Source organism: Rhodamnia argentea, chromosome 6, assembly GCF_020921035.1.
Source record: "Rhodamnia argentea isolate NSW1041297 chromosome 6, ASM2092103v1, whole genome shotgun sequence".
In the NCBI taxonomy this organism is placed as follows: Eukaryota; Viridiplantae; Streptophyta; class Magnoliopsida; order Myrtales; family Myrtaceae; genus Rhodamnia; species Rhodamnia argentea.
This window is the reverse complement of record NC_063155.1, coordinates 25,897,049-25,920,518: the sequence shown is the minus strand read 5'-3', so window position 1 is coordinate 25,920,518 and position 23,470 is coordinate 25,897,049. Positions and strand designations below refer to the sequence as shown.

Genomic DNA, 23,470 nt, shown 5'->3' with positions numbered 1-23,470 from the left:
GAATGAGCACTGATAGAGCACGCCAGAACAGATCGATAGTCTGCTGAGAAGCAGAACTCAAATCTCTCGACGGAATATCAGCATAATTCTCCCCGTTCTTGTCCTTCAGAACTTGGTTCAAAATTATAGTAGTGCAAGTCAAAGCAAAAAGGCAAAACTAGGCATTCACCAATAAACTTATCCTCTTGGATGGGGCTGCGACCTGCTTTAGATGTCACAGGAAGCAAAGTATTGCAGTGAAAATGCATTCTTTTTCTTTTCTACTCCAGGAGGAGAGAGAGAGAGGGAGGGAGAGAGAGGGAGAGAGAGGGAGAGGGGGTCCTAAAGTAGTCTAACCAAACTGAGCAATTCAAATTTTGCAACTAAATGGAACCTCTTGAAGTTCAAAAATAATTTTTCCACTGAGCGAATAGAGTACAAACCATTTGCAATTCCAGCATTCCCACAAGCGAAAACGTAATCTGCTCAAACCACTTCATCTAAGCCAAGTAGCGGTACAGCTTCCTATCCACATTATCTCTCTCCAAGAAATCACGCTCAATGAGAGACTCGATCCGCTTCTTTATCTCTGTGGGATTGGCCAAAAACCTCGACTGCAGCTGCTTTGTTACCTCCATTATTATATTATTATGATCCAACACCCTCCTTGATTTCATGATTCTCACTACTGCAGCCTCAATTTGGGGCTTCCGGTCCTCCTCCACTCTTTGCCGGGTTTCCTGTTTCTCAGGTTCTGACTCTTTCTGTGCAACAACAGTTCCTATCTTGACCTTGTAAAACTTACTTGTAAACTTATCATTGACGAAGAACGCGTCATCCTCACCGATATCTTTACTCATAGGCTCCTTTCTTAGAACATTCTTTCCCTTGACGCATGCCAAAGATTGCAGGCACCGCTTTAAGTCTGAAGCAGGGATCTCTGTAGCTTGTTCGATTTCTTTATAGCTCAGTCGGTCAGAATTGTTGAATAACATCAGCACACACATTTGGTATGTGGAAACATTCAACTCATGCTTCTGCCCTTTCCCAAAAGTTGCTTTTATGTCTGCAGTTCCCATATTTGTTTGCCAAGACAATCTCCGACCAGTGTGTGTCCCAAGGTAATATGAGCGGAACTTCTCACAGAGAGCCGACATCTCAGCTGGCAAGTTACACGTCACACTAGGTTGAGTAGGCCACGAGCCTGTTGTTAGAACCTGAACGGTTAATGTTGGGCCCTCTCCTAGCTCGGGGTGGCTTGCGTAGAACCCCTGCATTGTATCTTGGGAGGTTTTCATATCAGTGAACATGCCTTCTAGCTTTGAAGTGAATTGATATCCACATTCAGTCTTGAGCTTAACAATGAGACTCCTTTCTGCATCATCAGAAACAGTTTTTCCAGACAGAAGCCTTTTTGCCAAATGCTGTTTATAATACTTCTCGAACACATCCTTTTCTTGCAAGTAGCGGAACAACATCATCACCTTATCAAGAATAACCTCCACATCCTCCTCACTGACACCCTTCAAGCCTTTGCGTAATTTATCATCAACAAACAATGAAATGAATTCGGGAGAACGAGCATTCAAGTTGATGAAATATTCAAAGGACGAATTTAAAGCATTCTGAAACGTCTTATCATTGTTAAATGCAGAACTTATGATCTTATCATACTTATCCTTTTCATCCAAAAGCCGCTGAACAAATTCAACAGGGTCTTTCAACCTCTCAGGATCGGTAACTAACTGCTTGCCAATCTCCCTTATATGAGAAGTCATCACATCTCGAACGGTTGAGAGACCATTGGAAACCCGACGAAACAAGTTGTACATCCTTCCTAAGTCTTCATACTTATCGTCGAGAAGCATGTTCACCAAGCCCGAATTCTCCATGTGCACCAATGCCAGCATGTGATTTGCGATCATCTCCTTCTCCACGACATTTGTGATCTTAGCTTCACTCTTGGCGTCCAAGTAGTGTGTTACTCTCTCCATTTCTTCATTAAGACGCCTCTCAGCTTTCTTCAGATACTCACCACAATCACAACACTCAATAAACTTCTGGGATTCGCCTTTGTAAAACTCGGCCGACACCTCCAGAAATGGCTGTTCGAATTCTTCTTGATAAACTGAAGAACCTAAATCCATCAGCATTTTAATTATGTTCCTCATCAAACCCCGATTGATGACCTCGCCAGTCCGTTCTCTAAGTACTAGTTCTAGTAATGTATCTAGAAGCCTAGTGCGGATCTTGCTGGAGTAGATAACATTATCCCTCCAAAGAATCAACCCAAGCTCATGAACTGGGGTTTTGCGGGTACTTTGGATGAAAGTTCTATCCATGTACATGAGAATGTCCCTGATCATTTGCAGTGCTTTATTATGATCGTTCCATTTCCTGTTTAGTTCCTCCAGAAACAAACCTCCTTGGGCATCTTCGATGGATTTCGATATATCCTTTAGGTGAGCAGTCATGGTTGCAACCAATCCAGTGTACAGCTTCTCACCATACTTGTGCAGAACCATGTTGTAGGCATTCCTATATAACAAGGCACATCACAATATTACAACCGTCACAACTCAATACCAATGCATAAAAGAGGAAGAGTGCGGATGCATTGTCACCTTGATGCTTCTTACAGAACACCAAACCAATTGGCATTACACCAATACAAAAGGGAGCTTCATATCCAGTCAAAAGGCCGCAGCCCATAGGGGAGGCGGAACAAAGAGTTGGGCCCCGACTGTACCAGACTCAATAAAGGATAACGTTACTATGTCTATGTCTCCTTTCAAAGTGCAACTTAGCAGATCATAAACCAAAGAAGCACTTCCTAAATGGTACAACTAGAACAAACCAAAGACATAACTCTGTTTTAAGGAGCTTAATCTTTTAGAGATGTCTAGCCCGGAAAAGAACGCTACGTAGAACAAACAAAGGTCAAATGAACGAGGCAAAATACCGAACACAAGGACACGAGTGTGTCGTGGGAAAAATAGCAGAATCAAAGTCAATACTGCATCAATGAGTAAACCGACTTATCTACCGCAACCGGCCATGAAGGGCTTGCAAGAACACGTCTTTGGTCAAGCTCGCGAACTAGGGAATCCCCACCTCCAAGAAAAATAAACCAAGATAGCCTAAATCGTTCAATCAACCAATACACATATCCGATTAACAAATCTTGAGTCACCGACCGAACATCGGATGCAGAGACAGCGCACGGGGTATCCTTAGCCGCGCAATCGACACGGTATCCTTAGCCGCGCAATCGACACAAAACACAATCGCAAAAATGGACAGGTAAATCAAAAGGCGCGCGCGAGAGAGAGAACCTGTAGAGCTCTTCAAAGCTAAGACCACTGGCATTATGATTGTAAATCTCGTGAATAGCGTGCTCCAGGATCTTCCACGTCTTGTCGGCGTACTTGGGATCCACCACCACCTTGTGCTTGAACGCCTCTATCTGGAAGTTCCTCTTCCTCTGCGGGTTGCTCATCTTTCCCGACCCGGAGAGAAGCCGACAATCGCGACCCGAAAGACGGACGTGAGCCCCCGCGCGCTAATCCCAGCGAGAACGAGGAGAGGACCGGACCAAATCGCGAGATTGGACGGCCGAGCCCTAAATTTGAGAATAGTCCCAATTTGAACAGAGGATTCGATTGGGGATTGCGAGAGAATCAGAGTTAGAGAAAGAGAGAGAGAGAGAGAGAGAGAGAGAACGCGAAGGTTTGAACGGAGAGAAGCTATGGTGGTTTTGGGTTTCCCCGAGAGTGATGAAATCGAATCAATGGAGGATTTTGGGGGGTCTTGATTGAGAGGAGGAGGAGGAGGAGGAGGAGAAGAATAAGGGGAAAGAGTGAAGCCAAGGAAGAAATGAAAATGCATATTTATTTATTCTTTAGAGATAGTTTGGCGATAGCAATTTTGGGAGCGTGGAAAATAGAAACCGAGACTGCTCCCATAGTTCGTATTTACATACATGATTGGTTATTTATGGAAAAATATATAAAAAAAATCATAAATCAATTGCATTTGTATCAATTCAATCTTAAACTTTTCATCTGGACTAATCTATTCCTAAATTTTTTCTCATTTATATCAATTTAGTCCATCCTGTTAATTTTGATCGGAAATCGCCGAGGTGGAGGTCGGCCATCTCACATGACATGATCGGCGTGAAGTTTTTTTTACGAATTTTATTATCTTTTCTTTTTCACTTTCTTTTTTTTCCTTTTATTTAGGGCGGCGAGGGCCCCGACCCTCACTAGCCGCGGGCGAGGGCCCGAAGGCTCTCGCCCAAATCTAAAGGAAACGGATGAAAAGAAATTATCAAAAAAAAATATTATAATATTATTTAAAATATCCATGCTAGCATCGGTTTGCGACATAGGATGATGATGGATATCCACGTCAATGATTTTTTGCTAAAATTAGCTGAAATAACTTAATTGGTATCGGTGAAAAAAGGGTTAATACATTGGAAAACCCCAAAGTGGTACACGTGTGGTAAATTTATCTCGTATCGTTTTTTTTATCACAAAAAATTCCAAACCGATATACTTGTGATAAATTTATCATAGATTGATACACCTGTAATAAATTTATCATTCGTTAGTTTTTGTTCAATCTAACTCACAAAATGTTGAGTTGGATTACGTGGCGGTTGATGAATGTATCGGTTTGGGATTTTTACTTATCTTTGTCACGAGTGTATCAATTTGGAGTTTTTTATGATATGGGTAAATTTATCATAGGTGCACAAATTTGCGATTTTTCGTGGTAAAAAAGTAGTTCGGGGTTAATTTATTACAAATGTATCGGTTTGAGATTTTTCATGGTTAATAAAATATTTTGGGATAAATTTGTCATATGTATACCGATTTAGGATTTTTCTTGGTATTAACCCATGAAAAAGGTTTAGAATTAAATTAGTCCAATTAAAATGTTTATGACTGAATTAATATCAAAGTATCAATGCAATATGTTTATGACTTTTTAATACTTTTCATGGTCATTTGTGATTCTCATTTCAACCATAATTGAACTTGCAAATAAACCCTGCCAATGGGTTGAAATGTAAGTATCCCAATGTCGGCGCGTATGACTCGCTAGAGGTGAGCGGTTCTAGATTCTTAGAACTTGGAACCTACCCCTCAAAATCACTTCCATGTTTTTTGGAATCTAGAACCTACCCCGTATACCATGTAACCCGAAACCTACCATGTCGGTTTCATGATTTACATAAGTTCTACCTATATTCTTAATTAAACGATTGTGGTAAATTATCATCTTTAGTGACCACCACTTATTGCCATCGCTCATATTTAAACACATGAAGACTATGAAACATTAATCAAATAAAAGTCTTAGTCATGAATATCGTTAGAAATGGAAGTTCAAACTAATGGTTTCGGATTACATACTACTCATCCGTTACCATGTAATATATTGAGATCACGTGAAAACATATATTAAGAAAAACATAAAGGCTCGTTACAAATTTCAGGTTCAAAGTTATGGGTTCCTCCTCCCGGAACCTGAAATTTACCCGTCGGAAACGATTCCCAAATTTTTAAAACGTGAAAGTTACCCTACACACCTTGAAACCGATTTATCATAATCTGTTTGGCAACATATAACTCCTTTCTTTAACCATACTTATACTTTCTCTATTATCAACGGACCACCTCACTTTTTTGTGTTATAACTTTCCTGCCTACAATTAAGCTACTTGGATGCAAAAAATAGGTAAAAAGACACATAGAGTGTCAATATTTGTGTAAGGCGATCACTTTAGTATCAATATTTTTTTGGATTACTTAAGTACCAAATCGGAGAAAAAGCAATCACTTAAATGCCAATTCAGGCAAAAAAACATTCACTTAAGTTGCAATTCCGGCTAAACAGTACACATGTCATTTTTCATTTGTTTTTAATATTATGTGATTTAAAAAAAATTCAGTTCACATGGCGTCTACATAGCAATCTTTTTTTGTTAAAAAAGCAGTCAATGTGGACGCCACGTGTAATATTTTTTTTACAAAATAAGCTAAAATATTTTTAAAATATTAAAATAAATTTTAAAAATTAGCTAAATAACTAAAAAAAAAAGAAATCGATCCATTGCGGTGGCAAGCCCGGTGGCCGGCGACCTCCGCCGGCCGCAAACAAGGCCTCCCCAAAGTTGGAGAGGCCTCGCCCGGATCTGAAATGGCGAGGCCCTGCCGTCCTTGGCGCGGCCTCGCTTGTGACAGATGGTGGTTGCCGGCCATCCCCCACCATCGCCGGCGATGGTGGGCGATGGTGGCGAGGGCTTTCAAGCCCTAGTCGCTGCAACATAGAGTTTTTATTTTTCATTTTTTTAGTTTTATAAGCTTATTTTTTAGTTTTTCAATTTTTAAAACTTTTGGCTTTTTTTTTTATTGCTAACTTGAACGGGTGAGCCATGTAGATGCCATGTTAGATTTTCGGCGAAGCTTACCAAAGTTGGCACTGAAATAACCCTTTTTCAAAAAAATTGTTACTTAAGTGATCCAAAAAAATATTGGCATTAAATTGAGTGTTGTACACAAATGTTGGCGCTTCTAGTGCTCTTATAGTAGGTAGGTTCCAGATCTAGCACCGAAAACCTACCTTTTTATAACTAGTTCTCAGCTTTTTGAACCTGGAACCTATTTTTTTGTCTTGGAACCTATTTGGAACCTACCCTGTTTTTCGGTCCGATTCAAGGGTCTAACCGAGAACCTGTTTTTCTTTTGTTTCTTTTTCTCATTTTATTTTTCAGCAAAATAACATGAGTAACAATGAAATGATTCAAAATAAAAGATGAATAATAAAACTTACTATCCGCCAAAAGCAACAATTACTAATATGAGCAATATAAATTACAATCCACCAAAAATAGAGGAGGTGACGCTAGCGAGACTAGGTTTTTTTTTTTAACAGTAGCTAAAAATCGGTTCCAAAATCAATCTGATTCCCGGGTGGATCTTCACTTGGAATTGGGAAGCGGGCTGATTCCAATCGGTTCCAAAAAATTAGAACCTGTTCTTAAATTGATTTGAATTGGAACCGATTCTCAAACCTGTTTTTCGAGCGATCCGATCCAATTTTCGGGTAAATCCGATCCGGTTGCATACTCCTTGAGGAAATAAATCCCTTCTAATACCTGGTTCTAAATAACTGATTTTTTTGTTGTTGTTGCTAATCTCCATGTTTGTTTACCAAACATTGCTTTGCTAAAAGAGATGAAGTCCTAAAGCATAATCTGCAGTTGCCTTTTCTTATTTTTAACACTTCCCAATTTCTCCGGTGCATACTGCTCTAGATTCACTTTTTTTCACCATAAGGATGCAACTTCCTTTTTCACAGTTTTCCAAATGAAAATAGGAATTTTGAATATCGACATTGTATATTAGGACAAAAAAGCCTACACCACTGTTTTATGCTCCAATTCCTTTTATTGACATAGTTTGTTCTCTAATGAGGAAAGAAAAAAGACATGGTTTGTTCAATGTGCCATAGTACAATAATTTTATGTTGCTCGATGTCGACTCAATTTATTATGATTTATCTTGATATCTTTTTATACTATTATAGCTGTGTTGTTCGTGTTAAGCAAATAAGGTTACGTTTGGTAGGCGTGATAAAAGTTAGGTTAAAGATTTGTTCTTACTCGTATTTGGTTGCAGTTAAAGACAAGATAAATTCGAATATAAGAGAGATATAACTTCGAATTTCCATGTGGGAAGCAGGATAAATGTGGATAAAGTTTTTATGTCCATAGTATAAGCTGTTCTTCTCCTCGGTAAATCTAATTCACATCGAAACTTCACGAAAATTGTTACGCCTCGATCCCCGGATACGCAACAACCTTACCAAACGCCTCATGTCATTAAAGGACGGCGTCTCGGGCACATTATCGACCCATTCATTTTATATTTTGATTTATCGCATGCGGGACGTGTTACTTTTCCGGACAATGATATAAATAGTGGGAATAGAAAAGTAGGCCATCAAATCACACATCAGCAAAAGACTATTTTCATTCATAGATATTTATTAATCCTTGGGAAGCTACAATATCTATAAGCCCGCTCTTCAGGGCTGCTCCGTACGACCGCCAAAAAGATATAGGGTCAGGGCGGGGTTAACTCCATATGTACAACTCCACACAAGGGGCTAACGTCACCCTCCTCAACTACCACAAAAGGTCTCCACTCCAACACCCACTCAGAGACAGTAGCCGGGCAGTATCTCAAGGTCCTCTTCCTCCGGGTCCTCCACTTCCCCGTCCGCAGTGTCTATGTCCATTGGATCCCAAGTTTGGACCTTAGGGAACGAGGTCGGTGGCCCTTCAAAGCCGAGGATCGGCCCGAAGAGGTAGTCCCCGTGACGCACGAATCGGGCTTTGAAGTGGTGGGGTACTAGGTACCCCAACCCCTCCTCTACCCAAAAGGTTGTCACATGATGTTCACGGACCCGATCCGAACCTAGAATCGGATGGTACGCGACATCGAAAGACCGGTCGAGTGGGACCCGAAACCTAACTGGACGAACTTCCATCTCTACGGTCTTGAAAACATTCAACAATAATGAGTGAGATATAAAATCTCTGCGAGTCAACGCTTAAGTCAGAGCAGGACACTAATTCGCTCGGGCGGCCTAAACAAGCGAGATCAATCTCGATAACGGATCAATACCGTGCGACTCTCGCAACGCTCTAGTTACCTCATGATCGGGCACAATTCAACAGTCAATCATCAATCACATGCAAGCTTACCCCGCATTGGTCCACACATTATACAATACGTATCATGTCATTCAATTGCACACAAATCAATTCACACAACCAGAACACTCATCACAACTTTCATGCACAATACATCACACGTTTTTCGGTTACTAACGGTCACTCGGCCCAACACACTAGACAGTTGGTGCTCTTCTGGCATGATCGGGCTTCGTTTCATTCCTTCGGCAACGGCGACCGATAAGCCATGTGGTTCTAAATACCCTCGGCATGGACTAACAATCGGGCATTCATGTAGAGAGTGTCGATCCGCACCTTACCTCAACCCGCATCCGATAAGCTATGTGATTTCAAGTACCCTTTGTACGAACATACCAGGCTTGACCCCAAGTATCCAAGGGTGTCGGCTTCGTCCCCAAGTATCCAAGGGTGACGGTAACCATCATGTGAGAACATAAGCATGCTAAGCACCCAAGCCGTTTTATATCTTTGCATTTAGTCCAATGCACACACGATCGTACTTAAAACTCAGCTTGAGGCCATTTTTCATGTTCAAAACTTGGGTCACACATAGTCATATGAATACGCATTATCCATCGGGCTTTGCGTTTCATTAAGAGTGATCAATCATCATATCCATATAGATATACACAATTAAAGCATATAGCAATCACCAGACAATCACATAATAATAATAATAATAATAATAATAATAATAATAATAATAATAATAATAATAATAATAATAATAAATTATTAATTAATTAATTTTTCCGACCTGGGTTAATTAGCAGCACTGTAATTAATTAACCAACTGTAATTAATTAACTCAATTATAATTAATTAAAACAGATTTAATTAATTAGGTCCACTTCGATTAATTAGCCCCATAATAATTAGCTAATTCAATCTCAGTAGATTATTCCAATAATGATTAAAATAAAGTAACCCAGGTTAAATACACTAATCACGATCAACCATAAAGTAACTATAGTTAACTTATAACTAACCAGGGTTAACTAAACTAATCGCGGTCGATTAACCTAACCATGGTTACGATGTAGAATAGTCGGCGTGTGATTTTTTGGAAAAACGTGATCGTCAGAAATCGGGTAGATTTCATCGATTTGGGATCGCCGACCTTAGATTGCGCTCAAATTTGGTCGGTTGAAGCGAAATGGCCTTCTGATGAATACTTAGTGCTTTGCTGTGACGTACAATGGATTTTCATATTTCGGAGTCGTTTAGATAGGTTTTCGAGCGCTTTTCTATTTTAGGCAACTTTGCTATATATCCGATCACAATATTTGATTTAAATTCTGTTGATTTAGATTTGATTTTTATTTGATTAGGATTAGATTTGATTCGTATGTAATCTCTTAAGGGGTCCTATCTATACAAAGGACACCCACCTTATGTAATCGGCATAATTTTCAATCAATTTTCAGTATATCCTTTGGGAAAGAGTTTCCTGTTATTATTCCTCTGCGTCGGGTTACTAATCTAACTCAACAATGGTTAACTAACTAAACCACAATTAACACTAATTAATCTATTTCTAAATGCAATTAACGTCCTAATTAGAGATAAAGGGTCATCTCACGACTAAACGACGGTTGGCAACGACGGCGGCGACTCGGGCGATGACAACGACCTCGGGTGGCGTGGCAAGTCGCGGCGGCAAGGCTTAGCCGGAGGGTGACGAAGTGACGACAAGTCGGCGGAGCTCGAGTTCATGGCGCTCGGGGGTCGGCGGCTCGCGGCGGCATGGGGCGACGGAGGGCTTGGATTGCGGGTTCACGGGTTACACGGTTTCGGAGGGGGTTGCTTGGCGATGGCTGGTGGGTGCTCGACCGGGGGTGGTAGAGGTGTAGGCGGCTTGGGCGACGGGGTAGCGGTCGGGGCTGGTTTGGGTAGGGGTCGCGGGCTCATTGAGGGAGACATGGGTAGAGGATGAGCGGCGACGAGCGGGCAGCGCACGATGACGATGGTTGATGGAGGTGGTGGCGGTGAGGTGGTGGTCGGCCAAAAGAAAAAGAGAGGGGGAGAGAGAGGTGTGGTTGCCGGTTGGGGGGGCGATGAGTGAGAAGAGAGGAGAGAGAAAAGGGAAGAGAGAGAGTGTGAGATGATAGGGGTGAGGCAAGGGTGATGTGACAAGGGGGCCTGCTTGTCTAGTCAACTATTAACTATTTCGTCATATATGCATAATATCTAGAGGCATTTGGATAATTTGGTAAATAAGGACAGGTTAGTCATTTGGCACAATCGACTAAAGGCATTTTGGTATTTTCTCAACTAGGGTTCGGTCAAGGCTAGGCTCGGAGGCAAAACCGTTTCAAGACTACGATACGATGGCTCAACTACCCGGACTTGATTTTCTCGGACCGATGTCTTAGGATAATCTGATTATTGTTTCTTGATCCTTAGAAAATTCAATATTATTTACTAGGCTAGAATTCGTAGTTAAAATCCATCGAATCTAATTGTTTTACAAATTTCGAAGTCCGGGACGTCACAAAAATAGCAAGAAAGTAGAAGCTCTTTCTCCTTTATAGCTCTTCGTTTCATGTGGAAACTTCACGAAAATAGCAAGGCATCCTTTACAACTCTCCAGCTCTCATCGAAATTTCACGAAAGTAGCGAGCGAGTCTAAGTACTGTATTTTTCGGAATCATGAAGATGAATTATCATGCCTTTTCTCTTTTACTAGATTTGTCGGTATTTAGCCAATCGATCTCGTCGATATCAGTGTAACGTGTTTACATATTTTGCCATACTCATTTTCGTGGCTTTGAAATGTTGTAACGAGCTCCTTCGTGGTTTAAGCTTTAGATTGTACAATAATTATGGGATTGATTAACGGAGATTGTTTCTGCAAAATCTCCACTTTCATATCTTATCCTACATAATTGTATTTCTGTTACCAATCTTTCAGCCGCTTTCAATCCGACGCAAATCAACAACACGAACATGGATAATGGAATCTTGATTCCTTTCCTAATACAGCACAATGGTCATACCGCACATGAGAAAAAAAAATCGATTTAACAAGAAACCAAAACTCCAAAATCCAAACATGAAAGCTTCTTCAGATGCATATTACATGGTCAATGCAACCGATCCACCACACTATTCCAACTTTCCACAAGCTTGAAAAAATTGATTTTGAGGTCAAAAATTTCACTCGATAGTTCCATAACGGTCTGCATGTGTTATAACATCTTTTCCTTTTATGCCGAAAACATGGCCTAATTGCATCAACTACAAGACGCGCCGTTTAAAATAAAGAGCCGAGCCTCAATTGAAAAGTGAAATCGAGTAAAAATTCTTACACCGATGCAATCAAGCTTAAAAGATAGTTTATCAAAAAAAAAAAAAAAACGTGATCGAATCCCCAACCCACATCGTAAAACTAATAGTATTATTCACCGAAAAAATTTGGGGATCGATTATTTATTTCCTTGATTAAAGTAGGAGTACCATTTCAACATGTCAAGATAGTCGTCAGTATTTTATTATCAATCTACGGAGGCATCATCCTCATCGGCCTCATTTCCAATCATCAAAATCTAAGAACGAGGAATAAAGCCGAATTACCGGGTATTTTAGGTATATGTATAAATAATTTGACCATCACTGCAGCAACAATCAGAGTGGCGCAGCGGAAGCGTGGTGGGCCCATAACCCACAGGTCCCAGGATCGAAACCTGGCTCTGATAAGATTTCAGAAGTGGCTTCCACACTCTTCACTTTTTCGTTTTCATTTATTTATTGAATTTTCTTCAGGGAAACTGCCGATTTTGCCCTCGCCTTCTTCATGCGAATTTACGAAGATGACCCCGGCCTCTTTCTCTTCTCAGTAGAGTTAGCTTCGCTATCAAGCGGGCGCGAGGCATAAATAAACCGCGAAGCCTCAGAAACTTCGATTTCGCCATGGCTCGCTCTCTCTCGCTCGCCTGTCTCTCTGAAGCAGGTTCAGGTACGGTTTGGATTCCCGTGTCGATCTAGGGTTCGATTCGCACGTTTATCTACGTATATTCACCTGCGAGGCTGAGACGGCTCCTCCAGCGTTTCCATTCGGTCGGGGTGTGCGGGTGTGTATGTTTTTTTTTGCCTTTTTGGTCGGAGTTTGTGGGTGTTTTCGTGTGGCAGCTTCTTGTTTTTTGCTCGCGCCTTTAGTCGGTCGGCTATTTTGATGTGGTTCAGGTCTCTGCGCTTTCCTGGCAAAGTGATTTTTAGTGGTTCGAAATGCCGGAGGAGTTGTCCACGGAGCGACCTTTGTTCGGGGGCGCAATCAGTAGCAGATTTCCTAATAGATTCGAGGTCTTTCAATTTCTGCAATCATCTTTGCTTTCGATTTTTTTTTTTTTGAGAATTTGAATGCGGAATGAAACGTCTTTGCTGAAACGTGTAGGATGTGAGCAACGTTAGGCAAGTCCCTGATCACCAGGTTCAGATTCACTCAGCATATGAACTTGTCTTACTGTCGGGTTTAAGTTTCCCTGTTGATAATGTTAGAGTGATTTTATGTTGTCGGGTTGTGTTTTTAAAGGAGGTGTTCGTGGACCCTTCGAGGGATGAGAGCTTGATTTTCGAGCTTTTGGATTTCAAGCATGAAGTGGGAGATAGCGGGAGTGCGGTGTGGTTTCTACAAGACCTTGCCACCGAACAAGATGCGGAACAACGCATGGTATGAGGCTTCATGTGCTTAATTTTTGTATTTTTGCCCTCTTGTGCACTTGGTTGATTATATATTGGGATCATAACGTGCTGCAAGTAATGACATTCTGTTTGTTTCTCTTTTTCCCTGTGCCACTCAATCATAGTTCTTGGTCTTACAGTCATACTTTATTCACGTCATAATCATTTGTCATATGTTAGAGAGAGCGCATGATACTTTTGGTTCATACAGATCTTAGCATGAAGTTTCTCTTGGACTTTTTGTGCAAGTGTGCGTGTGCGTGTGTGTTTGTGGTGTTAATGTGCTCTATGCCTGGAAAATTCAAGTTCAAACTTGTTTTCATCATCGTCTTCCTTGTCTATATTAATTCAGACTAGTCAGTTGTTGTCTTCCATCATGCTAGTGCATTTTAGTAGTCATAATGCAGAACATTCTCATTTAACTGCAGTTTTTCCTCTTCAATGTTCATCAGGGGATCGAACAGTCGGCAGTGGTTGAGGCCCCTGGATTGACTTACAGAAACATACCTGCCATCATTACCACAGCAGTTGGACAGATGGTATAGGTGTAGAGCTCAAATTTGTTTCTTATAACTCACTTCCTTTATAGTCAAACTTGATAAGGGCCTAATGTGTATTGAATATCACAAGTTCCCATTGGAACATCTCCTCTCTTCCGCATGGTTTTTTGATGATAGGAAATTTTTTGTGGAACTATTTTCTGCATGAATTGTCAAGTCTTGGAATCACAATTATTCAATTGTTTGCCATAGTCTTTGTTTGCTTTTCTGTAAATCATTAGTCGAGTAAACATTAAGGGCTTGTTTTCTGCTTTTGTCTATGTAAGGTGGCTTTTCCTTTTGTCTAAGAATTGTTTCATCTTGCTTTTGTCCTCTAACTTGTGAAAATTCGTACAGGCTATTTCCAAGGGACGGCAAGGAAGGGAAGCACAAAATATAGTGAGGGTCAGTCACTTATCTTCCTTATTCTAGTGCGATGTCATTTAAGTCTCCCAGAGGGGGTTGCATTGATGCGATGATCTTTATACAGGTCTATCTGGCCAATTTGCGTCTGAAGGAAGTTGGGACGGATGTACTAATTGCTGCATACGAGCCTATATTAATAAAGTAAGTATTAGAAAAGACTGCTATCAGTATGATCATTTTCCTGATATTTTTGTTGAGAGTGTAGTTAAAAGCACTAACATTTAATACATTATGTACCTAGGAAACTTGCCATTCACTTCTTCTAAATAAGCATCCTGTACTGTGGATACTCTGGGCATCTCAATTAGTTTTTTTTATGCTAGAGTTTAAGAGAAAACTGGAGGATGATATTTGTCCCATCCGCTTATTATTTTACTTGCTTCTTGTTGTCTTGATATGGAGATTTTAAGATCCTCTGCCAGAAAGGCAGGAATGAAAGAAACTGGGTTTAGAACGGAAGGCTGTGGAGATGTTGCTTGAGGAGTGATTCCAACCTAGGATTATGTGGATCTAGTGAGATGTGCTTTTGAATTTGCCTGCTGGCTTAGCTGGAAATCTATCACTCATGCGATGGGAATGCATTGTGACCTTGAGCTGTCTCTATTACCTCCTCAGACCTTGGGTGTCCAGATAAATCCCTGAAAATGGTTTTGGGTGGTGGTCTTCTACTCCGTGTATATTTCAAAATTTTGTTCTGAATTCTGGCGATCTCCAGACAGGAATATTCTCACTTTGCAATGTACTATATAATTGTTCCCTAGATCTCCTTATTTCTTGTATTTAAACTTGACCTATTACTTAACTCTAGTCTGTAGTTGCATAGTCTAGGCAATATTGGATTTAGACGTAAAATTGCTTTGGCTCAGTTTTCCTTGGAAAACTTTTGCTGATGCACTAGCTTTAGCAGGAAGAATACCTAAAGCTGGCTGAATCCTTTCATTAATGGGTCATTTTGTGCTTGTGCTAGTTGATTGTGTACGTAACCTTTCCCCTTATTTCTTGCTGTGGGTTCGTTGTTGGAAAATCTGACATGTCATTCCACCCACATTTTGGGGCCAAGTGTCTAATGCATCTGCATAAGCATGAATAAATAATACTCAATTTATGCTTAAAGTTATCCTGGTTAACCCAAAAATTCAATTTGCTTGCAGCCCTTTGAGTGAAAGTGCAAGAACAGTTGGTGCTGGATTAACTGCCCCTGCGTCTCAATCTGGATACATACCCATGGCTGAGGTCTTTAAACTTGCAGTCTCTAGCTTCAAAGTCAATGATTGGAGCCTGTTTGGTGGTTCTGCTTGAATTCATATCTATGCATGGTTTGTATCGAATCGGCATTCCTGGCAATAAGGTCGATAAATTGCAGGTCCCAGTACTTCTTGGGAGTCTCCTGACTTTTTTTTTTTTTTTTGGTCAAAGGGAGTCTCCCGACTTAATGGCGAGTTTTGTCAGGAATATGGGTCCATCAACTTATGGCTAAAATCTCTCAAATGCATCTGTCAGAAGGGTTTGCGACAAACATTTGTCTATGATTTTCCTGCTGAGGCTAGTTGGCCTTGTTGGTTTTTCTTTCATCTGATCGAGTTCCGTTACGAGGCATGCAATTCTGGTCAATGCATGTTGAGGACAACTCAATCTTGCGTGCTAAACATAACACTACATTTTCGAGTTGCACTCTGCGGCGGTGGAACAATTCGTTTCTCAAGAGAATTGTTGAGCTTATGACATCATCTCCTGAGGACCCATATTTTGATAGAATAACTGAAAAACATCCTTAGGCTAACCCTTATGGCATCTGAAGTGGCTAAAAACGATGGAACTTAGTCCTAGACTCGTGGTTCAGAATACGGTATGGAATCAGTGCATCTCCTGGTTATATGTCAACTGAATCGTAATAGATCTGCAGAAAGCGTCAGAATAACCGAGAATGTTCTTGGCCCCTCTCTCTAGAGACCTAACTGTTCATAATAACTATCATGATGTCTGAACAATCCACACTTCATGCCATAAGGTCGTCATGTATCCGTTTTGAGCGTCACGAGTTCTGAAACCTGTGATGCCCATTGCCCATGTTGCTTGTTTGACTAATAATGTTCGAGTCTTTTATGGGCCCAAGACTTAAATAGTTTGGTTGGCCGTTGTTCCTGCATGTCAAACTTCGCATATTGAATTCCCCGTCATTCTTTCGTTCATACTCTAGTTTTGAGACAAATAAGACCGCGAAATTATCGTAGAAAAAGCACATCCATTCTGTTAAATTCTGTCTATCGGGACGATCTCTTCTTTAATTATTATCATGATTATCATTATTATCATTGTTATTTAGGTAGCAAGAGGATCTAATCAGCTTAACCTTCTTGCGGGGAATGTTGGCCCAACTAATTTAAGGCTAGCGGGGGAAACTACTTAAGTGGGAGTAGATGACCATGCAGGTACCTAATCTTGTCACGGAAACTACTCCGGCGACACGCTATTGGATCGGTGGAGGAGCTAGATTTGAGTAGATACAATCGATAATAGAATGGATTTCATAATGAGGAGATTAATTATGGTTCTTTGGCAAAGTATATTCTTTGAGATAGTTTGCACACATTTTTTGGCATAGTTTCCGGCAGAGGAAACTGTTGTTTGTGTACTTAACAACCTAATTAGACAAACCGGTCAATTTCTTCATTAGGGAAGGAATCGTTGATGGGGTTGTTGGTATTGAATGCCAGGGTAATTCACAGGTTATTGTCACCTCTCTATTCATTTTCATTATTGAAATGGCCAGGTCTTCCCGTATTGAACCTAATTTCAAGAACTGTCTATAATTGTTCGAATCCAAGAGGAACCGGAAGATCCTTCGCTGTATGACGACAACCTATTCTTGACCCTCTGGAGATGGTGGGGTCGTGAAAGATGCTATACACATATTATATAATTATAGATAGAGCACATACATCATTACAAATATTTGCATTTTCACAAGATCTTTCTCCACTTACGTTATTTGATGAGGACTGCCGTTTTGGTACGCCGTTCACATCATAATCGTGATCCCCAATATCTTGATAACCAGTTCCACGATGGAGACACCAAATTCTTATTTGAATATCCAACCCAATCTGAAGCAATTGACCTTTGGGTTCTCCACTTTTCCGTCATTTATGGCCACACAACCCGATTCTTCATACAAGATAATCTGAATTCTTGGGTTCTTTTCCTTTACTATCTTAAATGGTAAAGAGGAAATTGTCCCAAAGGGTCGATTTGTCTTTACACAGACAATCATGTGTTTCATTGTCAAGCCCATCATTGCCGAATCGGGCTTTGATTTCATTGTCGTTGTTTTGCTATCGGTTGAGAGTTGTGGTGTCGGGACTTTCGGGATCTTAGCTACTCTCCTGGCTGTTACTCCGAGATCAGGCATCATATCGTGGAGCTTCGACGTGACAAAACCTATGTTCAATCAGGGGTGATGGCGAAAGTGCCAAAACAGTTTGAAGACTCGGACACAAATGCTCTTCAACATTTTAAAGAAATGCAGTGGAAGATGCCATGGCTCTTTGGAGTGAAAGGTTGTTTTCAAGGCCATAGTACCAATACTTTTGCCCCGTGGAATCATTTTTGGGTAGCTACTCAATAGTAGGCCGTCCCTCTAGTTGAGAGAACATTTTTTTTCTTCCCTTCATCTTAAGGAAGTACTCCCGAATTTTACGTCCCATAATTCAGACGAAACAGTTTTAGGACTTACTCGGGTCCATACGTAAGTGTATATTGTCGAGTCTTTTTAGGGAAGAGTTCAATAAAAAGCCATAAACCTATTGCGTCGGTACCAATGTCGTCTTAAACCTTTTAATTGGGCCAATTTAGTTATAAACCTTTTTGTATTGGCCGGTTGGACTGAATTAATATAAATGCAAAAAGATTTAGGACTAAATTGGTCTAATTGAAAGGTTTGAGACTGAATTGATGTCAATGTAATAGGTTTAGGATTTTTGTTGGTACTTTTTTCAATCTTTTTGGGATGAATGAGATCATCTTCTCCTTGCATATGAGACACTTCTTCATGTTATGCTTGGGAACCATGATGCATTTGCTTCATTGCTAAGTTCACTTCTCTAATTCTATCAAAGGGAATCGATGGAGAAAATTATAAAAAAAAAAATATTAAACCTATTACAATTATGTTAATTCAATTTGAAACTTTTTTTTTTGCTAATTGAGTTTTAAACCTTTTGTGTTTGTGTTAATTTAATCTATTGGCCGGCCGGTGTTGATATGGACAATTTTTAATAGTATCTAAATATTTTTCAAACATATTTTTTTTCTTAGTAATTTTTTCTTGTCTTTTTTTTCTTTTCGTATTTTTTATGTTAGGGTCGGGGGCCAACGACCTCTTCCCGCTATCGAAAGCCCTCGCTTACAACCGTGCGACCCTCACCGTGGCTGGCGAGGACTCATGTCGTGGCCCTCACCCGGTGGCGGCGGCCTCCTACTAGCCCTAACAAAAAAGAAAAAGAAAAAAAAAGAATAGGAAAGAAAGTATTAAAAGATAAAGCATTTAAAAATATTAAAATATTATTAAAAATTATCGGCGTCGGCGCCGTCCGATCAGATGGATTGAATTCACAAAAATGCAAAATTTTTAAGGCTCAATTGACCAAAAAAAAAAAAGGTTTAGGACTGAATTGACACAATTACAATTGGTTTAGAATTTTTTTGGTAATTTTTTCAGAGTCAATCCATATAGGAATATCGGTAAAATTGTCCAAACAGTCATAAACCTATTATTTGGATGTTAATTCAGTTATAAATTTTTCAATTTTGCCGGTTTAGTCCCAAATGTTTACGTGAAAATCTAATGTAGTTCTTTTGATCAATGTTCGGCGAAAATCGCTAATGTGACGGTGTCTCGAGTAGGACGGCTGTCAATAACTGGACTGCCACGTCATCGCTTACCTACAATAAAGAAGAATTCCATTGCTTTCTTTTTTTTTTTTTAATTTTTTTGGTACCCAGACCATTTGGATCCTTCCTTGTCAGTTGGACTGAACCTTCGGTGGATCTTCTTTGGTTTTGCTTGCTCATCTCGACATTCATCATGTTCATTGCAGCTGGAGGAGTTAATCAACTTTCTACCGACAGATCTAGTAATGTTTCTTATATAATAATTCTTTTAAAGATAAACAGGAGGTTTCCATCTACTTCTTCTTTTGATATTGGAAAAGGATAAGGTCGAGAAACACAACCCAAACTACTATCATCTGCTTCTTCATTCCCCTGGTATCATCATTTTTTAATCAATCACCTTTGGCCACCAAACCTCTGAATGCCTTTCAATGTGCAATACTAACCCTCTCTCTCTCTCTACTATGAAGACATGTATATGTGCATCCAAACCTGTCACTCTTTTTATCTTATCATCTTCTGGGTCTGATCTGGCTATGGAGTATAAGCACTGATCTTCATGCCATTTGGGAAGGTGAGAATTTCTCTCTCTTGTCATTTGGGTGGAGATAATTCATCTGGAGTCGTTGAAAACAAGGAAATTCGCAATTTTGCAAGCAAAACCTATTGATGGTTAGAATTTTTGGACATTAGATGCACCTAAAGTTAACTGAAAAGTACAAGTGAGTAGCGTCCACGCTCGCAATTTACCAGTTAGAGGTATGGCTCGGTGAAGGTTGCCTTCAATTAGGGATTGAGAAAATCATTGCCGCTTTTATTGGGGTGTGGTTCATACTCTCTGTCGACAGAAAAGCCCGAGTTCCCGCTCAGTAATTTAAGCTTGGACACATGAATAACTACTGCTATACATTATCTCTTTCGCTTGTAATTGAGTAAAGTAATAAAAATATGCGATGTGTTAGCTATAGAGAAATCATTTACTAGATGTAGCTCCAGTTTAAAAGTGAACCACGATAAACTATGTGTCTCGATTTTTCTTTCTCGCTTTTACACTTTATTTCGTTGTGGTTGTGCGCCAAATCCTAACAACTGATGATTTAAATTACCTCGAGTACTCTCTTTGATGGTTGTTCCACCGCATAACGTATGTTGCGCTTGGTGGCCTGGATTTAAAGTCTGAATATGATATTATCGTCGCCTCGGGCGCTTGCTCTCCCTCTTTTCCCATTTTACTATGCATTTTAATTACTGTTTCTGATAGCAGATGTGTGGGTAGATTCGAGTTGGGATATTGATGTTCGACATGGCATATGTTGATGTCATTCACGCTTCTGTTTAACTTGGGATGCGAAATTTTAGAGCGAATTGTGGTAGCAGACATGCACACGATTTATCTGTAATTACAACGGTTCGATCTCGAATATGCATAGAAATCCATCTTTAAAATCATGGAAAATATGGAGGGGAAGCAGGAAAACTATAGAGTTCATTATAGACGATGAATGTTGCAAGGATTTGATTATCAAGCCGACATATCGTCTCGGGCGAGGGACAGCGGTGGGCGTGAGCTCATCGGCTTCCGAAGAGCCGCTGCATTGTATCTTGTGAGATTTTCAGATCAGTGAGCATGCCCTCTAGCTTTGAAGTGAATTGACATCCACATTCAGTCTTGAGCTCAGCAATGAGACTCCTTTCTGCGTCACCAGAAACAGTTTTTCCAGACAGAAAGCCTTTCCGCCAGGTGCTGTTCATAGTACTTCACGAGCACATCCTCTTCTCGCAAGTAGAGGAACAACATCATCGCCTTGTCAAGAATAACCTCCTCATCCTCCTCACCGATGCCCTCCAACCCTTTGCGTAGCTTATCTCCGACAAATGACGCGATGAATTCGGGGAGAACGAGCATCCAAGTTGATGAAGTATTCCAAGGATGAACTCAAAGCATTCTGGAACGTCTGATCGTTGTTAAATGCAGCGCTTATGATCTTATTATACTTATCTTTCTCATCCTATAGCCGCTGAACAAATTCGACGGGGTCTTTCAACTTCCCGGGACCGGTAACTAACTGCTTGCCGATCTCCTTTATATGAGAAGTCATCCCGTCTTGAACAGTCGAGAGGCCACTGGGGACCTGACGAAACAAGTTGTACATCCTTCCTAAGCCTTCATACTTATGTCGAGAAGCATGTTCACCAAGCCCGAATTTTCCATGTGCAACAATGCCAGCATGGGATTTGGGCGATCATCTCCTTCTCCACGACATCTGTGATCTTAGCTTCGCTTTTGGCGTCCAAGTAGCATGTTACTCTCTCCATTTCTTCATTGAGGCGTCTCTCGGTTTTCTTCAGATACACGCCACAATCGCAACACTCAGATCAACTTCTGGGATTCGCCTTTGTAAAACTCGGCTGAAACCTCCAGAAATGGCTGTTCGAATTCTTCTTGATAAACTGAAGAACTAACTCCATCAGCATTTATGTTATGCTCGTCATCAACCCCTGATCAATGACCTCGCCAGTCAGTTCTCTAAGTACCAGTTCTAGTAATGTACTGAGAAGCCTAGTGCGGATCTTGCTGCAGTAGCACATCAAAACATTATGATCCCCCAACCCTACGACCATCACCCACTGACAATGCAACTCAATACCGACGCGTAAAAGAGGACGAGCGCAGATGCATCATCCACTCGATGCTTTTTATGAAACAACACAAGACCAATTGGCGCCGCAGCATCGACTGGAAACGCCATTGCCAATCTTACTCGATAGAGGATATAACACGACTTATTCTATACATCCTTTCCAAAGGGCAAACTCAGTGACCATAAACCAGAGTACTTCCCCAACAGAGCAGCTGAAACAAACGAAAAACATAGTTCTCTGTTCTAAGGGCCTTAATTGTTGAAGATTTCTAACCAAGGAAAGAAACACCATGAAGAACAACCAAAAGGCCAAATAAACTAGGCGAAAATAGCCTTGATCGTTCAACCAGGCGCCGATACACTGGTCAGATTAGTAAGTGTTGTGTCACAAACTGAACATCAGATACAGCGACAGGATACGACATAGTATTAGGAGCACAAAAGACATCAAACACCCAGTTATGACAGCACAAAATGGACAGATGAATCGTCAAAAGAGGGAGAAAATTCAAGAGAGAGGGAGAGAGAGAGAGAGACTGTAGAGCTCTTCCATGCTGAGGCCGCTGGTGTTGTGATTGTAAATCTCGTGAATAGCGTGTTCCAGGATCTCCCTCGTCTCGCAACTCCCACCTAGGCTGAACAGAACCCGCAAGAAAGCCTGTCGGTGATGAGCTATCGGTTTCCAAGCATACCTGCAGATCAATTCTAGCTTCAGAGTAGTACTTCAGCTACTCCAGCAAACTTGGGGCTCCAGCATGAACTGCAGAGGAAGCCATCGACCAAGGTTCCTGAAGAATCTCGACAAATACTCGCCATTGCAACTTCCACCGTCCCTCCAACGAACGATCCATCCAAAATTTATCTTCAGGGAGCCTCTCGTGAGGTTCACAGTCCACATGAACACTCCGATCTTCGGGTAGGTATTCAGTTTCCGTGTTCATGTCCGTAAGAGCCCTAGGAGTCTGGTAAGAAGATGAAGCTCGATTGGCATTCTGTTGCTGCTCTGTATCTTGGATTCGATTACACCCATCAGGAAACAACATCGAGTCATCTGCAAACAGAAGATTAGACAAAGTTACGCAATGCCTGTTCAATTTGATTCTTGTAATATTTCCTTCTTCCACTGCTTTGTTCAAGAGATGAGATTAAACAAAAAAAAACAAAAAAAAAAACAGCCATGCTTCTTGAAGGCTGGAAAAAATAAGGCAAAGAGTCACCACTAACTTGACACCGAAGGAGGCTGGGGTGACACGACCCATAATTAATGAAACCTATCTTTAACATATAAGCCCTCAAAAAATCACATCCCACCTTGTCATAAGCCTTCTGAATATCCAATTTCAGACCGGGAATTTGTTCTTTCTCTTTACAACTCTCAGCAATACGACACCTCTTGAACAATCAAGATGCTATCTTGAATCATTTTGCCAGTCACAAAGGCACTTTGTTCTAACGCAATCAACTCGGGAAGCCAAGGTTCAAGGCGATTAACAATTTGCCTCGGAAATGATCCCATTATCGAAGTTGCAAAAATCGAT

General features: G+C 40.7%; 2 protein-coding genes, 1 non-coding gene and 1 pseudogene across 5 annotated transcripts; 2 read left to right on the top strand and 2 right to left on the bottom strand.

The window, feature by feature from the left end:
• Nucleotides 1-341: 341 nt before the first annotated feature.
• LOC115755380 (cullin-3A) lies at nucleotides 342-21,928 on the bottom strand. Of its 2 annotated transcripts, XM_048280396.1 has the most exons (3): nucleotides 21,907-21,928; nucleotides 12,757-12,762; nucleotides 342-2,557 (listed from the first exon to the last, which is right to left on the bottom strand). In XM_048280396.1, the coding sequence occupies exon 3, from the start codon at nucleotides 2,502-2,504 to the stop codon at nucleotides 480-482; it is 2,025 nt and encodes a 674-aa protein (XP_048136353.1). In that variant the 5' UTR covers nucleotides 2,505-2,557; nucleotides 12,757-12,762; nucleotides 21,907-21,928; the 3' UTR covers nucleotides 342-479. The 2 variants fall into 2 exon arrangements, with proteins under 2 accessions (XP_048136353.1, XP_030550614.1); XM_030694754.2 differs by lacking the exons at nucleotides 12,757-12,762; nucleotides 21,907-21,928 and adding an exon at nucleotides 3,315-3,829 and having other exon boundaries at nucleotides 342-2,517.
• Nucleotides 12,382-12,453, top strand: TRNAM-CAU. The gene has a single exon. It is a non-coding gene; the product is annotated as a tRNA-Met (tRNA).
• LOC115755466 (ran guanine nucleotide release factor) lies at nucleotides 12,564-15,794 on the top strand. 2 transcript variants are annotated; one of them, XM_030694879.2, is made up of 8 exons: nucleotides 12,564-12,713; nucleotides 12,941-13,057; nucleotides 13,149-13,184; nucleotides 13,287-13,424; nucleotides 13,888-13,974; nucleotides 14,332-14,379; nucleotides 14,465-14,541; nucleotides 15,552-15,794. In XM_030694879.2, the coding sequence occupies exons 2-8, from the start codon at nucleotides 12,983-12,985 to the stop codon at nucleotides 15,697-15,699; spliced, it is 609 nt and encodes a 202-aa protein (XP_030550739.1). In that variant the 5' UTR covers nucleotides 12,564-12,713; nucleotides 12,941-12,982; the 3' UTR covers nucleotides 15,700-15,794. The 2 variants fall into 2 exon arrangements, with proteins under 2 accessions (XP_030550739.1, XP_048136356.1); XM_048280399.1 differs by having other exon boundaries at nucleotides 12,642-12,707; nucleotides 12,935-13,057; nucleotides 15,552-15,772.
• On the bottom strand, nucleotides 20,860-21,912 carry LOC125315546 (annotated as a pseudogene).
• Nucleotides 21,929-23,470: the final 1,542 nt, after the last annotated feature.